Raw genomic sequence first — 18,568 nt, 5'->3', positions numbered from 1 at the left:
GGATTTAAGAAGTTCAACCTGTAATAATATTTATTCACGTCAGTAGTTTTTAAACTGTTAATTTGTATTAGTACACAATATACCAAATATTCTGTTTATATTGGTACGTCTGCATTTGGGGCGAGGGGAGCTCAGATGGGCAGCTGGCCAGCCGGGGCTGGGTGATAAGTCCACGTTCGAGGTGTGAGGAGCTCAGATGGGTGGGCGAGCAGCCAGGGCCAGGTAGTAAGTCCATTGTCGGGACGTCAGGGGCTCCGGTGGGTAGATGGCTTGGGCCTAGGCGAGCTTCTGGAGCTTGGATGGGTGGGCAGTCAAGGACTAGACGAGAATCTGTGGTTGGGATACCAAGAGCCCCAGAGTGTGGGCAGCCTGGATCACACTTACACTCCACTAATTTCACTGCCTGTTACACAGCCACACACTCCACAATCATGCGATCGCAAGGCACACCAACTGAAACTACCATTGTGGCCATTGGCTTGTATGGTCCTATCTCAGCCAACATATTTCCATGAGCTGCACATTATATGAAAAAGAGCCGCATGTGGCTTGCAAGCCACCATTTGGCCACCCCTGGTGAAGATGTTTGATCTGAATCGAGGAGAAGGTTAGAAGTAAATCTGTCAAGATCATTGGGATTTGGACTTTTTTTGTTGCATATTCTTGAAGCAACTTTTGAATAAATACTTAGAATTGGTGTTGCTTCAAAGAGCATTATTGAACTGGCAATACGCAGCAAAGTGAGATTGCTTGCTGCATGCATTAAAACAGGCAGCTGGACTGTTTTTGAACTCCGACATAGATGTAAAGTGAGAGTGACTGATATTTGCATCAAAGTATCATTTGCACATGTGAGGCATCAAAAAGCCTGAATGAAATTCTGATCAAGACTGGCACAGAGGTTGTGATTGTCGCTGGCTATGATCTAATTCCAAAAATGATCTTCAATTGAGTAATCATAAGATCAGAGTAATTATGTTGTCTGATGATTACATAGTGCAAAACACGGTGTTCAGAAATATTCATGGTCATTCAAGTAATGCAGCTGTCCATGTTTGTATGTGCAACATTGCATGTGATACACAAGATCCAGGCAATAATAATCTATAAGTTGAGAGAATCTATCCCTCTCCCACAACTCTTATCAAAATCAAAACTTAATGGTGTAGGGGGATTGTAATTATCAATTGCTGTTGAATGTTTTGCCTCTCTTTACTCATCCATTTAATTTATCTTCACCATCATTCCTTTTTGGTTTATTCTTTTTGGAAGAATAATGCAGCACAAGAACTAATGACCTGTGAAATCAAAACTTTCTTGCATACCAGACTTTTAATTCAGATATGGGATCTATCACAGGTTCAAGAGGACCATCCAAATTGTGATAATAGCACCAGTCAAGTGTTTTCCTCCTTCCAGTGTGTGATGCACAGAAGTTCACCAATTAATGATGGAATGTTTTTTTTTAAAGTGAGCTTTTCAAGGGATTGACGATAGGATTGCTGGAGGCGAGTGTTTACTCCTCTCAATGTTCAGCTTTTGTACTGGAATCGATGATCAGCGTTGAATTACATGACTGATTCTTGGATCTGATGAGATTTGAGGTGGTGAAACTGCAAGATGAGCTGCACTAAACATAGAAACATGAATGAATTTTCTGGCTCATACAGAACAATGAATTTCAGCAGAGAAAAGAAGTGACAGCACCCTGTCTGTAATCTCCATTATCAAAAATTTGCACTGACATCAAAAATGTACTGCACTAAGATAACTAAATAGGCAAGCTAACTGCTGGAATAAGTAGAAAATAAACAGTTTTAAACAAAGAATAAATGTTATCAGTCCATTAATTATTTGAGCTTCATTTATACCTCTTCCTGGTGCTAAGATTGGTTTTCTTCTCATGAGTTCTTTGAAAAACACCATCAAACAACATTTTCGTCAAGGAGAGTAAGAAACGATAGTAGACGTGGAACTCGTCTCCAGGCGGAATACTTTCCATCCACTACTACTCTCTGCTTTCTACAGGCAAGCCAATTCTGAATCCACACAAATCTGAAGCCCTGCAACAATTGTTCAACCACACATCTGCCACAAATTCCTACCCTCACTGGTGCGTGGCACAGGCAGCAATCCCAAGATTACTACCTGCTTTTCAGCTTCATCCCTATATTCACTCTTCAGGACATCATCCTTTTTCCTATCTATGTCATTGATACCAACATTGACCACAACATCTGGCTGCTCACCCTCTTACTTGAGAATGCCATGGACTTCATTGGAGACGTCCCTGACCCGGGAACCTGGGAGGCAACATACCATCAGGGAGTCTCGATCTTGTTACGGCACCTCCAATCTATTTGTCTAACTATTGAATCCCTAATCACTATATCTCTTCTCTTCTCCCCCTTTTCCTTCTTAGCCGAAGGGCCAGACTCTGTGCCAGACACCTGACCTAACTTTTTTTCCCCGGTCGATCGTCCCCGACTGTATCCAAACCAGTATACTTATTGTTGAGGGGAATGACCACCTTTTTGTCTTCCCTCTCCTAACAGTCACCCAGTAACATGCCTTTTGCCCTTTGGGTGTGACTGTGTCCTTTTTGCTTTTGTCTTTCATCCCCTCTGTTTCCCAAATGATCTGAAATTCATCCAGCTCCCTAGTACGGCCTGTAAAGAGCAACAGCTGATGCACCTCTAATAGATTAACTGATAGACTAACTTTTAGAGGCAGGGAAAAATGCGTAAGATGAGTAAAATAAATTGAAAAATAGTATGCGTGGTGTGAGCAATTAACAAAATTGCAACATACCCCATGTTTCCTATCTGGATTAATAGTTATTACTTTTTAAAAATAATTAAAGAGGGTTTACTGCTATGATCTTTACCAGCTGTTTGCATTCTTTTTTTAAAAAAAATTACAGGAACTTGGACAAGTGATAACTATCAGCTGTTGCTAATGTCTTTTCAGACTCCTACAATTGTGAAATGTGAACAAAATAGTACATATAAAGTTTACAACATTAATAGATTTTGTAGCAGTAAAATCCTGTTACACTAAACCTGGCTTATTAAAGTTGACAAAAGCTATGTTTGAGCTGATCTCTGAACAAGGGGGCTAGATCAGTAGTATGAGACAAGTTACAGCAAATGGTATTAGGTGTTATGTGAAAATATTTCTGTTAATTTAAACTTTTAAAGTTCTCAATTTACTCCCAAAAGTTAACTAAACATTGCTTCATGAAATACAAGGATGATGGTAATTCTACTCTCTAAAACTTTAAATTTAAGTTTAAAATGTGTTACTGCGAGTTGTTGCGCTCATTAAGTGTTTTTTTTTTCTCTTTTGGACAGAAATATTGAACAATCTCACTGAATCTAGCTGTACTTTACATGAGGCAAGTGAAGCCTGTAAGGTAAGAATGTTACATTGCAAAATTTGATGATCACAGTTGTAATGTGTTCAGAACTGACTCTCCTTTAGCCATTGAATAAAGTCTGATGAATTTGATTTAAGAACCATTTGTTTGTAAAAATGTTAATCTATTTGATGTAATAAGCATTGACATTCCAAGATAAATCTTCATTCTCATACTCCTCAGAAAATGCTTTGTTTTCTGTATGTTGAATCCAGTCCTGGAAAAATAGATGGAGAGAGGGATTTAAATGGAAGTGATAATTTTTCTTGATCTGTATTCCAATAATGTAAACAAAATTCCACTACAATGGCATGACCTAGTTTAAATGAAACAGAATTGATTTGATTAACTGAATAAACAAAGTTAAGTCGTTTGAGTGACGTTGACTTCAATGAATTGCAAATAATTTTCAAAGCCTTCATATATATATATTTAGAACATATTGCTTCTGATGAATTTAAAATATTCCTTGGCAAAGAACTTTCATTTGTATATGCAATGAGATAAAAATTTGCATGATTAATTGTGTTTTTCATTTCACTAAAATTTCAGATTATTTCCATCTCATGTTGTTTTAATTTTGCAATAAATATCAGTATTCATTTGGACATTTTTAGCTGTATTATTGAAGTGGCTAATGTCCTAGTTTCATGAAGTCTGAGGAAGAGCATTCAAAATTATGTTATTATGTAATTTTTTAAAAATTCAGTATGACACATATTGAGTAGTGTGGAGAATTTGAAGTGTTTTGAAAAACATGAAAATACTATTGTATAGTCTAAAGCAGTGCTTCGTTTCAATTTTAAGTATCTGAGCTTAAATATCAGTTATTACACAGTATCAAGAATTGTCCTTGAATGACATTCTATTTCCTTGAAAGTGACCTAGATAAAGAGATAGAAGGATGTGTCAGTAAGTTTGCAGGTGATACGAAGGGTGGAAGAGTTGTGGATGGTGCTGAAGGTTGTTGAAGGTTAAAAAAGTATGTTTTCAGGATGCAGAATTGGACTGAAAAGTGGCAGATGGATATCAATCCATATAAATATGAGGTGATGTATTTTGAAAGGTCAAACCAAAACGCTGAGAACAAGGTTAATGGTTGTGTAGATGAACAAAGGGACCTAGGGATCCAAATCCATGCATCTCTCAACGTCACCTCGAAGGGTGATAGGATAGTTAAGGCCTACAAGATGTCAGGCTTAATTAATGGGGGATTGAGTTCAAGAGTTGAGAGGTCATGTTTCAACTCTACAAATCTCTGGTGAGACCACATTGTGTTCAGTTATAGGAAGGATGTGGAAGCTATAGAGAAGGTGCAGAGGAGATTTATCAGATGTTGCCTGGATTGGAAAATAAGTCTTATGAGGGAAGGTTAGCAGAGATGGGACATCCTGAAGTAATCCAGAGATTGTGGCCCTACTCTTTAACTTTCTACTAACTTCCTGTATGCACTCTATTGCACTTCATCCTTTTTTTTCCCTGTGCTTTGGTACTAATGTGTACAAGGACTTTTGGGTGCTCACCCTCTCCCTTGAGAATGCTAGGACCTGGGAGGCTGCACACCATCCTGGAGTTTCATTCATGGCCTAAGAATCTCCTGTCTGCACCATAATTATCATGTCTCCTCACCACAGGTGTCCTCCCGATGTTTACCCAATATGCATTGTAGCTAGTCATTGTACCAGAGACCTGATGGCTGCTGCTCTCTTCTGAAAAGCCATCCCTCCCCAACAGTATCCAAAACAATATAGTTGTTGGGAAGGGGAGTGGATTCAGAGGAATCTTGCACTGTCTGGCTACCTTTCTACTTTTCCTGATCATCACCCAAATACCTGCTGGCTAGAGCTTCACTATGACCACTTCTCTGAAGCTCCTGTGTGAGTCCAGCTGCAGTGACATCTTCTCAATAGGTTTGTTCAGCAGCTGCAACTAGACATTCATACCATGGGTGTAGCCACCAGGGACGTTGATATCCCTCATCTTGCAGGAGGAGCATATGACTGCCCTAACTGCCATCTCAAAGCCATCGAGACTACAGAAGAGAACAAAAGATCAAATATATCTTGCTTTACCAGTGCTCTGCTTCCTCACTGAAGTCTCTCTGGACAAAGCCACAGCCAGCAACCCTCAAATACAGCACTCGAACTTCACATATTCATAGTGGCCACTCCAAAATACCTAGTCCACACCTACTTCGCACCTTCTAAGATTTCTCACCAGGATCTGCCTGTCAAGAGATAGGCTTCCAAAGAGCACATGGGGAAGGAATGAGTTAAATTACATTTGTCTGTACTGTTAAAAATGTAAATATTCAGTGTCATATTTGGTGGAGTAATCCAGATGTTTATCAATCTTTGCATAAAGAACTCTCAGATCTGCTGTAAAATTTGTCTTTCATTGCTTTCAACATTTGTCCTCTGTTGCCTTATGAGATGTGTGTACTTTTTAATGATTCGGCACAGTGAGTTCTTCCTTTAATCTTCTTTCCAGACTGTGGAGCTTTAGCTTTTCTAATCATTTATAGTTGATTCCCTTTGGAGTTGGATCATTCTCATTGTGTTTCTTTGTTTTGTCACAATTATGTCTTTCCTTTGTAAGACACAAGTTATCTCCGCTGGTGTAATTAGGATATAAAATCTTGAATTCAGCTGTACACAGTGTGTATTAATCAGTATACTTTTCCCATACAGGTTTTTTTCATAGTTCACATACCACATCAAATAATTAATTCCGTACTGTTACAAGATCAAACCAGCAACCACAAGGAAGGCATTATCACACAGGGGTAAAGATGAATAATTACTTTATTTACAAAAATTCATCTTCAAACTTTAATTCAAAAATCCCCCCCTTTTATAACAATGCCCACTGGTTACTATGCAAATTTCTATAACAGTGTAAAACTAATAAATTCCCCAGCCTAAATATAACATATGTAATTAAAGTCTGTTATATTTCCAAGCAGCCCACAGGAAAACTTAGACACGAAACAAACACAAAACACAGAAGACTCACAAAACTTCAATCTCAACTGAACCAAAGATCATAAACAAAATTCAGTTTGTCTGGTAAACTGAAGCCGTGTGTGTGTGTGTGTGTGTGTGTGTGTGTGTCAACTGGCTTGGTCGGATCCTTCTGGCTGCCTTCAGAATGTTCATCCTTTTTGAAATCCCAACATTCTAAACTGTCCTCCAGACCATGACTCATGCTCTGGGCCTCCTTCCACTTCACGGCACCACCCAATGGTGGTTTATCGTCCATGTCCAGAAATATTTAGATAATTTTTTGCACATGCTCAGTCCGTCTCCCACTCTCTCAGCAGCCCACCTTCACCTTGGCTCTCTAAGGTAAACTGTCACTTTTTAACATAAAACCACACAACACATAGGCCAATACACAACACAGAACTCTGTAACAGTACTGAGATATTTAAACCTTTGGACTCTGTGTCTCTGTTTTCAGGGACTACCAACAAGCACATGTACTCTGTGTCTCTGGTTCCTGGGACTGGTTGTAAACCCAACCGCTGGTTCATACTTGTGTTTGTACTGTAGTTTACCCATACACCCAGTCCAGAGTATATTATGAATGGTTAAAAATGGCCAGACTCCAAAAGGTTAATGTTAACTCATGAACTTAATTTTCATCCCTTACAGCCATCTTCTTCCCCATGAATGGAACTGTCTGTTCTGAGGTAGCCCTAATTTGGATAGGTAGCGTCTTTGGTAGATTAATCAACATATATATTGGGGGAAGGCACACATCACCTTTGACATTAGAGCATTGTCACAAAAATGAACAGGTACCAGAATATTCAGGACTCCCATATTCCTCAGAGTTCCAAAGTTGCCACTTTAGTCAGGAAATTGTGGTAGTTACTCAGAATATGCAGCATTTCCCTTCAAAATATGTGCCCTTTTGTTTTAAAAGCAAGCAAGGTTCACGTGGGGTTTAAGTCCAAAAATTGATTTCATTTGGTGAGATTGAAAGCTGAGTTAAGAAGGATATAAGAAAAGATAGCTGAAGAATGAAATAAATTGCTTTCTAAAATCTTTAATCTTCCCATAATCCTGAAGTTCCAAATCTATGGTTCTGCAATAGAATACAGATACATTGAGTGACAGGGTCAAAACCTGGCAAATGGAGTTTTACAAATGGAGCATATTAAAGTGGATAAATCCCAGGTCCCAATGAATTGCATTCTTGGCCTTTGCAGGAAGCTGGGGAAGAAATTGTGGTGGCCTTTATGGAAATATTTACATCAGCTTTGGCCACTGATGGAGTGTCACAAGTGTTACGAACAGTGCGTAACGAGCAGAAATAAACAATGAACCAGACAGAGTTTAATTTTAAAACAAATTTTATTTCTTACTCTGAAACTATATTATTAACTCTTAAACTATCCTTAACACTAATCTCCGTGCGTGCGTGCGTGCGTGCGTGCGTGCGTGCGTGCGTGCGTGCGTGCGTGCGAGCGTGCGAGCGTGCGTGCGAGCGTGCGAGCGTGCGTGCGAGCGTGCGTGCGTGCGAGCGTGCGTGCGAGCGTGCGTGCGAGCGTGCGTGCGAGCGTGCGTGCGCGATATATGCACACTCTCAAATTCTCCTTGCGTTCCCTTCGAGGAAATGTCAATCTACATGACCTGTGGTCACAACACTCCTGGTCCTTTGGTAGGCAAGACTCAAGCTGGGCAGCCTCCACGAAGCTTCCAGGTCCAAGTAACTTCATTGCTAGTCACAATCAAAATGAAGCATTTTGCTTCCCAAAAGACCCTCTGGTACAGGTCAATCCACTGAAAAGGCCCAGTCATTCACAGAGCATGCTTTGGTCTGAATGCCACAGAAATGGCTGGCCACAAGAGCTGCTTCAAAAAGCTGCTTTCTCTCCAGCAGTCAGAATGGTTCTCCCTTTGCAAAATCACAATGTCTCAGAACAGGCTATGACAAACCTTCCCTCAGTTCTTCCAATGCATCGCATTATCGCTGGACTGTGATTTGTGTTGTGCTTTAGTGAAATGTTAACTGTGACCATTCAGTCCCTCCTCTCTACAGTGATCATCCCATTTTACTAAAAAAAATAGTTTGTAATACAAGTCTGAAGGATGAATAATGTTGTGCCATTATTTAAAAATGGCTGCAAGCACAAACCAGATAGCGACAAGGCAGTAAGATTGATGTTAGTGGTCTGAAAATTGCTGGATGGGATTCTGATGGACAGCATTTAGGCAAGGACTGAGTAGAGGTCATCACTATGGCTTTGTGCATTGCAGATTGTGTTTTAGGAATTTGATAGATTCTTTTGAAGAAGTGATTGAGGATTAATGAGGGCAGGGCACTGGATATTGAATCATGGACTTTAGCGAGGCCTTTGACAAGGTCCCACATTGACAAGTTAATATAGAAGTTTAGATACAGGGATCCAAGAGATTTTGTGCGCTGGATTCAAAACTGGCTTTGTGGAAGGAGTTGGAGGGTAGTAATGTTCTTCTGATTGGAGCCCTGTGTTCAGTGGTGTGCTCCAGGGGTCAGTGCTGGATCCACTCATTGGCCTGCCTACCAACTGATCTAGATCCAGTTGTAAACTTAGATATTCTTCCTCACATCCACTACACCACCAATTTTGGGCTCATCCGCAAATTTACTAATCAATCTAACTACATTATTTCCCATAGACGTTAAACAGCAGTGGATCCAGTACTAACCCCTGAAGCATATCTTTGGACACGGGGTCCAATCAGCAGAACACTACTACCCTCCAACTCCTTCACAAAGCCAGTTTTGAATCCAGTGTACAAAATCTCTTGGATCCCTTGTATGGGGATGGCAGGCTTCACCTGCTTCTGTTTTTCTGTGTTCAAATCTTCCCTTGAACTATTTGTCAATGTAATATGTCTTTGCGTGCTGAACTTGCCTTTCTGTGATGCGTAAATATATATGTTTTCTTTATTCTGTGCAGCAAGCCTGCTATGCCATTTAATAAGATCATGGCTAATCTGACTATAACCTCATTCCCATCTGTTCATCATAACCTTTCTCCCCTTGAATATCAACTATCTGCCTTAAAAAAATATTAAAAGAATCTGCTTTTGTGCTGTTGAGGAAGAAAGTTCCATACTACCCTATGAGAGAAAGGAAATTGTTTCCTTCGTGTCTAAAATGGACAAGCTCTTATTTTTTCAACAGTGATCCCATGTTGTAGAATCTCCCATAATATTTAAATAATACATTACAAAGTGAAACTGTCCCAAGAATATATTTTTTCAATAATATTCTTCTCTGAGGTATTCTAGAAACACCTGACATTTTAATATCACAATGCTTGAACTAAAATTGTTATACAGATGAAAATCTAGAATAGGCATTATTATTGATTTTGAAAGGAAATCTCTTAAATTTCTATCTGTAACACCATCAATTAGCAGAGATAAATTATGAAAAAATTACAGTACCCTAACATTGTCTTCTGTGATCATTATCATGGCTGATTTCATGAATGAAGATTTAGGAAGGATCATAGACATGGGCATGCCCTTCGAGCCTGCACAATGGATTTTTTAGGTGGAGTGCAGCATGTGGAGCAATGGCCCCACCCTTTACACCTGGGTTTATCTGCCATGGCCTAGTAAGCTGGGACAGTGACCGCCAGGTCCTCTGGTAGTAGGTGTTATGTCGGAGTGTCCTCCGAGATGGATGGATGGCATGACAAGGCTAACAAGCCCCATCAGCCTGGGTTTGAAATCAGAGCTTTCCTTCTCTTAGGCTGGCTACCAACCAAGGCTAATGAGCCCAGCCTTCCCATCCAGTTATACTGCCGGGTACTTGGTTGTAGCCCAATGGTGATAGAAGCAGTATTATCTAGTCCCTGCAAAATTCTAGAAATTGAGTTTAAAATTAGTAATAAGTTGTGCTTGATATTTGTTTGCTGATCGTCGAGGACTGGGTCTATGTTTTTTTTCAATATTGTTCACCTGCCATATTAAAATGGAAATGTATTCAATGTAGTATTGGCTAATGAAGACGAGAGAATGGAATTAAGTACGGTGGTAGCTGCCAATTTTATGACAATTTAGTACAAGCTTCCAGTATTCTTTATAAAACGGTTTTGATTTCTCTTGTACATGTGATGGGTAATGTATGCTTCCAATTGCACAATTCACCAAGAATGGGAAGGAAAAAAAGATAATAACATACCTTACAGTTGTTGGTTGATCTGCTTATATGTAAAGTTGACTGTAGTATATTTGTTTTGATTTGCTTTGTATTGCTATTGTTCTGCTATGCCATTTTGTATTAGATTTTAATGTGCTGAACAAACAACTGCATGCATGTTAGATCCTTTTAAAATGTCTCATATATCTATGTCACTTGCTCCAGTTTAATATCTGACAATGGGAGAGATTTTGACTTTTGTGATGAAGCCACTTGCAATATACTCTAACATCTAACAATGTTTTTTTAAGGCTTAAGGCTATGGATTTCATCAGACTGGCAGGAAACTGTCAGATAATCCACTGATGAATCATAAAATTATAGTTTGGGGGGTGGGTGGGGTTAAATGGTTGGCTGATCTGATACACACACACACACACACACACACACACACACACACACACACACACACTTCTATTTTCAAAGCTGTACACAATTTTCTCAAGAATGGGTAACTAATTTATTTTGTTCAGTTTGAATCAGTATGGTAGCTTGAGACCTCCTGTTGACAATTTCCCACTGAAATGCATTTCGCTTTATCCTCTTCTGATGGTGAATGCACAAATTCATGGATCAAATTACTCTTGTAGAAAAATTTTGTGGCTCAATGTCCAGAGAATGCCATGATAGATTTTGAAAATATGTTTGTAATCCTCAGAAAATAGGGTAATTGCTTGTTCAGAGCAGCTGAAATGGGTTTAACTGTCTGTAGTGCTTTGTTGATAAAGTAGTTATTCAAGGTAAAAAAAAAGTAGTTATTTAAGTGTTTAATTCTAAATACTCATATATGCTTTGACACAGATAATAGAAGCTGATGCCTTCCAGTCAGCCCATGCTCTTTGCTTTGGTAGAAAATTGAAATATCTTGAAACCCATGCTGCCATTTGGGGCTCTTGAGGTAATTGAGAATGAAGCTTTCTGGGACTTCCAGATCTATGCATTAGATTTATTTCATCAAAAATTGATAAAACTAGCATGAAGAAGCTAGGGCAGCCAAGAACAAAGATTGAAAAAGCTCCTATTCAACCGGGAACATTTAGTGAAAGTCCGAAAGGGAGCGGTGGAAAAATGGCGATGGGACCAGCAGAACCAGCTAAAACTGGTGAGTCAGATCAAGAATTGACCATCATTCTGGAAAAAAGGGAGAACTTGAATAACCGATTCATCAGTGTTGAACCGGTGATGAGAAATATGACAGAGAAAATGACCAAAATAAAAGAGATTGTTGAAGACCTGATGGAGAGAATGGGTCGTGCAGAGTTTAAATTGACGAAAACACATGAAAAATTCAAGGCTTTGGAAAAATGAGGCGATGAATGGGAGTCAGAAGGACTGCTTGACAAAATTGACTACATGGAAAACTTTAGTTGATGGAATAATGTCCAAATTATTGGATTGAGGGAAGAGATCCGGTGAACATTTTTTCAGAATAATGGCCCGCCCATCGTTGATCATGGAAAGGTACTATTTTTTTCAAGACTTTAGCCCAACCTTGATTAAACAAAGAAAAGAATTTGAATATGTGAAAAGACAGCTACGAGCAAAAAAACTTGAAATACTCAATGATACATCCTGTGACTTTGAGGGTTGAAGTAATGGAAGGGAACTGATTTTCAAGAATAAGAATGAGGTGGAAGACTTTCAGCAGTTTATATATTAAAAAAAAGATCAAGCTTGCCGAGGGAGAAAATTGTGAAAATATTTATAATGAAACGAAGTAAAAGTTGTAACAGTTGTATTTTTTTTATTTTTACGAAAATATCTTGTATTTATTAGATACTGGATTAGTTCCTGAGGATTGGAGGGTGGCCAACATAATCCCATTCTTTAAGAAGGGAGGGAGTGAGAAACTACCTGACATCGGTAGTCGGGAAGGCGCTAGAATCAGTTATTAAAGATGCATTTTGGAAAGTAGTGGTATTATCGGACAGTCAGCATGGTTTTGTGAAGGGAAAATCATGTCTGACTAAGAGAGTTTTTTGAGGATGTAACCAGTAGAATGGATGGGGGAAATCAGTGTATGTAGTATATTTGGACTTTAGTAAGGCATTTAATAAAGTTCTGCACAGAAGTCTAGCGTACAAACTCAACGCGTGGTATAGGAGGTATGGTACTAAGGTGGTCAGGAAGAAAAGAGTAGGGATGAATGGGTTATTTTTGGAATGTCAGCCAGAGACTAGTGGGATACAGTAGGGCTCCGTGCTGGGGCCACAATTGTTTACAATATATATCAATGACTTAGATGTGGGAATAGATAGCAATATCTCAAAATTTGCAGACAATGCAAAGTTGGGTAGTGGGGTTAGCTGTGTAGAGGATGCTAGGAGGGTGCAGAGTGATTTGGACAAGTTAGGTGAGTGGGCCAGGACATGGCAGATACAATATAATGTGGATAAATGCAAGGTTATCCACTTTGGAGGTAAGAACAGGAAAGAGGACTATTATCTAAATGGTATCTGTTTAGGAAAAGGGGAGATGCAGAGAGGCTTGGGTGTTGCTGTGCATCAGTCATTGAAAGTGTGCATGTAGGTGCAGCAGGCGGTGAGGAAAGTGAATGGTATATTGGTATTCATAGCAAGAGGATTTAGGTACAGGAGTACAGAGATCCTGTTGCAGCTGTACAGGGCCTTGGTGAGACCACACCTGGAATACTGTGTGGAGTTTTGTCTCCTTATCTGATGAAGGACATCCTCGCCATAGTGGAGGGGGTGCAGAGAAGATTCACTCGACTGATACCAGAGATGGAAGGACTTGCATATGAAGAAAGGTTGGATAGACTAAGCATGTGTTCTCTGGAATTTAGAAGATTGAGGGGGGATCTTACAGAAGCGTATAAAATTCTTAAAGGTTTAGACAGACTAGATGCAGCAAGGTTGTTTCCAATGCTGGGAAAAACTAGAAATGTGTCATCACAGTTTAAGGATAAGGGGGAAGCTTTTTAAGACTGAAATTAGGAAAAAAATTCTTCTCTCAGAGGGTGGTGGATCTGTGGAATTCTTTGCCACAGGAAGTAGATGAGGCCAGTTCCTTGTCAATATTTAAGAGTAGGATAGATTTGGCTCTTGTGGCTAAGGGGATCAGGGGATATGGGGAGAAGGCAGGAACCAGGTACTCATCAGCTGTGATCATATTGAATGGTGATGCAGGCTTGAAAGGCCAAATGGCCTACTCCTGCACCTATTTTCTGTTTTTATGTTTAAATGTAAAGTGTATAGAAATCCTCACAGAAACTTTGGAGAAAGGAAAGAAAACTGGAGAAAATGGTAGCAGAATGGAAACTCTGGTCTAAGGGGGAGAATAGCGTCTGGATTGGAGTAGCAAAAAAAGATAGTGCAAAAGGGAAGGGTTCTTCTTCCTCAAGAGATTATGTGGGCTTTTATCGTGGGCTTTTGGGGCTCTATGTGTACATCGCCATTGGGATGCAGGCATTGTGTGTTTTTCTTAAAGGGGAAAGATCACTTATTTAAAGAGTCAAAGAGATTTTACTGTTAAAATATTATTTGAAAGAAGAATATTGATAGAACATTAAAATTTATTAGTGTTAATGTTAATGGAATTAATGAAACGGTGAAGAGAAAACGGGTCTTGGCATACTTTAAAAAAATTAAAAACAGATGTAGTCTTTTTCCAAAAAACAGATCTTACCAAATTGGAACATGCAAAATTTAAAAGAGAATGATTGGGGCAAGTGATATCATCTTCATTTTGATCATTAACAAGAGGTGTAATTAATAAAAAATGCCAATGATAATAGAAGAGACTTTTAACCGATCAAACTGGAAAATTTGTAATGGGACATTGTAAAATTTATGCACCAAATTTTGATGCTAAAGTCTTTATGAAGGGTACCTTTTTAAAAACCGCAGAGTGAAGACAAAATATATTGATGGGAGGAGATTTCAATTTTTGTTTAGATCCAATATTGGACAAATCAGTGAGAACAGTAACAAGAGTGAAAGCTGTAAAAACGACCTTGTCATTTATGAAGGATTTAAATTTAATTTGTATTTGGAGGCGGATCAACCCCTTAGAAAAAGACTATTTGTTCTGTTCAAGGGTACATGTGGCCACATTGTCCGTATGGAGGACGGTCATTTGCCCAAATATGTGCTCTACGGTGGGCTACCAGATGCTCCCCACCCTGTTGGCTGCCGCTGTCTTTGTTACAAAGACATAATCAAGCGCGATCTCCAATCATTCCATGTCAACCATACTGATGGGGAGTGCGTTCTGCGATTTGCAGTGGCGCATCACGATGTGCCAACAACTACAAAAAGTTCTGTGAGGGCAGAAGAACTATAAGGCACCGTGTTCATCTTTGCTCGCAAAGGGACGGGCCACGATGATGATGATGATGATGATGATGATTCACATACAAGGATTGACTTACCTTTAAGGTCTGCCCAGTTACAAAGTAGAGTGGTAAAAACTGATTACTTGGCAAGTCTTTTATCAGACCACTTAACGTTAACTATTAAGATAATGGAAAAGAAAGAAAGTATGTATAGATGGTGTCTTAATGCTACATTATTAAAGAAGAAGGATTTTTGTGAATTTATTAAGAGGCAAATAGAAATATTTTGTGAAAACAATCTTCCTTCCACTGACAACAGTTTTCTAATAGGGGATACACTGAGTTTATCTGAGGGGACAAATTATTTTTATACAAAAATCTTAAGAGAGTATATGCAAGATGATGAGAAGGCCTAGAGAAGGATATAATTGGAAAAAGAATATCAGATATCAGGAACACAAGGAAAATATAGCATATTTGAGAACAAAAAGTTACAATATAACACTACAAAAATATAGAACAGAAAAAATGATATTAAAAATTAAACAAAAATACTATGAACTAGGAAAACAGGCACGTAAAGTGTTACCATGGCAGGTTAAAGCAGAAGAGTCATCCAGAATGATAAATGCAATAGAAACCAAAACAGATACTATAACATATAACCAAAAAGAAATAAATAGTTTGTTTGGACAATATGATATGAAGCTATATAAATCAGAATTAGTAGGAAAATGAGATGTCAGAATTTTTAACAAATATTGAACTTGCTAAACTAGAAGAAAGAAAAATAATGATCAAGATGCACCTTTTACAAGGGAAGAAATAAGGAAAGCTCTGGGTACTTTACAAGCTAATAAGTCCCTGGGAAAAGATGGGTTCTCTCCTGAGATCTATAGACAATTTAAAGATTTGTTGATGTCTCTGTTGATGGATGTGTTAGACCAGGTGGTGGAGACCCAGACCCTCCCAGAAACTTTTTCAACTGCTATAATTGCAGTGCTACCGAAGAAAGTAGACACCTATTGAAAACCTCATCATACTGACCAATGTCACTCATGAATGCAGATTATTAATAAAATACATATGGCAAAATCAAGGATGAATCCAAACATAACTATTTCTTTAGATGCAGAAAAGGCATTTGACTGACTGGAATGGTCTTTCTTATATAAAATGTTGGAAGAAATTGTTATAGGTAGAAAATTTATAAATTGGATGAAAACTCTTTATCATAAGCCACAAGCTAAAATTATAAAGAATAACCAAATATCATCTATTTTCCCCTTGAGCAGATCAAATAGTCAGGGGTGTCACCTATCTCTGGCATTATTTATAATAGTTATTGAACCTCTCGTGGAGATAATAAGAAGAGATCTGGATATAAAGGGCTTCAAAGTTGGATAGGAAGAACATAAAATCAATTTATTTGCTAATGATGTGGTATTATATATGTCTGACCAAGCTGAATCCTTGATAAGATTACAAACAATATTAGAACAATAATGAAGAATATCGGGATATAAAACAAATTTGGACAAAAGTGAGATAATGCCATTGCAAAACATTGATTATAAAAGTTACCAAAAAGGTAGTAGATTTAAGTGGAATAAGGATGGAATTAAATATTTAGGAATAATGACAGATAATAATTTACAGAATTTATGTCAGCTTAATTTTACCCCTTTATTAGAAAAAAGTAGAAAATGATTTTCGGGAATGGAAAGAGCTGCCAATTACATTAGTAGGAAGGGTAAATTGTAGAAAAATGAAGGTAACGCCAAGACTACAGTATCTCTTTCAATCACTACCTATTATACGAACTAAAAATTTCTTTAAATTATTACATAATTGTACAAGACAACTCCTATGGAATAATAAAGTACCAAGAATTGCACTGGAAAAGTTAACATGGGATTATGAATTTGGAGGACTTAAACTCCCCGATTTTAGAAGTACTATCAGCACAAGCAAGATTTTTATCATCTTTCTTTGAACAAAACAGTCCCCCTTCATGGATTCGAATGGGACTGAATTCAGTGAAGGATTTTATTTGTAAGTGGAATGTTAAGTCATTAACCAAAAAAGGACAATCCTATATTAATACACATGATTAGAATATGGCAAGCAATAAATTAATGTATCGGGAAAAAAAGCAGGTATATCACTGAGGACACCATTATGTAAAAATGTACTACTGCTTATGAATCTGGGTAACAAAATTGAATTCTTGTATGACAAAGGAATAAGATAGGTTGATGATTGTAATATGGATGGATCTCTTGTGTCTTGATGATTGTATTATGGATGGATCTTTTGTGTCTTTTAAACAACTAAGAAATAAGTATGGAGTACTAATGGGACATTCTTTTGCTTTCTCTAGTTAAGATCATTTTTAAGAGAAAGATGGGGACCAAACTTGGCTCCACCTGAAATTAGTGAGATGGAATGAACGATTTCACTGGGGAACACATCTAAATTTGTATCTAAGATTTACTTTGCTCTCCAAAATGAAAATACAAAACCAAGTTTACGGAGATCACGAGAGAGATGGGAGATGGATTTAAGAGGTGCAGTAATGGAAAGATGCTGGTTTGATTGATGTTTAGATAGCATGACGTCAATTATAAATGAAAGATACGGATTAGTACAATATAATTTCTTTCAGCAATTATACCTCACACCACAGAAATTAGACAGATCAAAGTCAGAAATATCGGAGATGTGTTTTAGATGTGGAATAGAAGTAGAATGTTTGTACACACTATGTGGTTGTGTGTGAAGGTGAGACCTTTTTGGGAAGATATTACTGAAATACTAACATGGATAATGGGTAGCCTTCATGGGTGACTTTGAGCTTTATCTTTTGGGTAATTTTATTGAAATAAATAACAACCTAACTAAATTCCAAATTTTATTTGTTATAATAGCTTTAACTGTGTCTAAGAAATGTAATGTGATTACTTGGAAATTTGACTCCTCTCTACAGTCAGCACGATGGAAGACAGATGAGCAGTTGTATACCTCTGGAAAAAAAAATCACGCACAATCTAAAGAGCAAATATAATGTATTTATCAAAATATGGCAACCATATTTGGATTACGGTATATAGGGGCTGAAATATTTAAAAAAAGGTGCTACTACTATAAAAATATAAGTGACCTTCCCAATGAAGACTTTCTTTTTTTAAACCTACTGTAAGCCCTGAAGGAGGCAGGGGGAAGGGTTGTTGTGTTTTGTAAGAAAAAGTTATATATTTTTATATATTTTGAAAATGAAAAATTTTGATAGGTATATTTATTGAAAAAAACAAAAACTTTAAAAAAAAAAGTCTCACGGTCAAGCCTTCGGTGCACTTTTCTCAAGCTGACAGTCTGAGTCACTTCTACGCAGGTCCTCAGTGCAACTTCCTCGTGCTGACAGACTGAATCAATTCCATCCAAGTGGCATCAGTGAAAAGACAAGGGTATTGCTAGTTCAGCAGGGAAAACCCATGCTTTTCCAGCGAAGTCTCAGCTCTCCCCCACGGGGTCCATCCACCCAGTCGTATTTGGTTGAAAGTCAATTTATTTATTTATCTATTTATTTATTTTTTATTAGATGTTTGAGTTTCCAGTTCATTGAATTCTGCATAATGGGGAATCTACTG

At 38.1% G+C, this 18,568-nt stretch overlaps 1 protein-coding gene and 1 long non-coding RNA gene across 13 annotated transcripts in view; one reads left to right on the top strand and one right to left on the bottom strand.

Annotated features, from left to right (window-relative positions):
• LOC138738906 (rho guanine nucleotide exchange factor TIAM1-like) overlaps nucleotides 1–18,568 on the top strand; it is a 273,989-nt gene that overhangs the window by 165,032 nt on the left and 90,389 nt on the right. For all 12 annotated transcript variants that reach the window (XM_069890079.1, XM_069890072.1, XM_069890074.1 and 9 more), the window contains one exon: nucleotides 3,354–3,415. In XM_069890079.1, the coding sequence (XP_069746180.1) occupies nucleotides 3,354–3,415 (62 nt within the window). The remainder of the gene's footprint in view (nucleotides 1–3,353; nucleotides 3,416–18,568) is intronic.
• LOC138738908 (uncharacterized) lies at nucleotides 1,314–6,539 on the bottom strand. Its single transcript, XR_011341859.1, has 2 exons — nucleotides 6,434–6,539; nucleotides 1,314–1,630 (listed from the first exon to the last, which is right to left on the bottom strand). It is a non-coding gene; the product is annotated as an uncharacterized lncRNA (long non-coding RNA).

Source organism: Narcine bancroftii, chromosome 7 (genome assembly GCF_036971445.1).
Source record: "Narcine bancroftii isolate sNarBan1 chromosome 7, sNarBan1.hap1, whole genome shotgun sequence".
Lineage (NCBI taxonomy): Eukaryota > Metazoa > Chordata > Chondrichthyes > Torpediniformes > Narcinidae > Narcine > Narcine bancroftii.
This window is presented reverse-complemented; position numbering and strand designations above follow the sequence as displayed.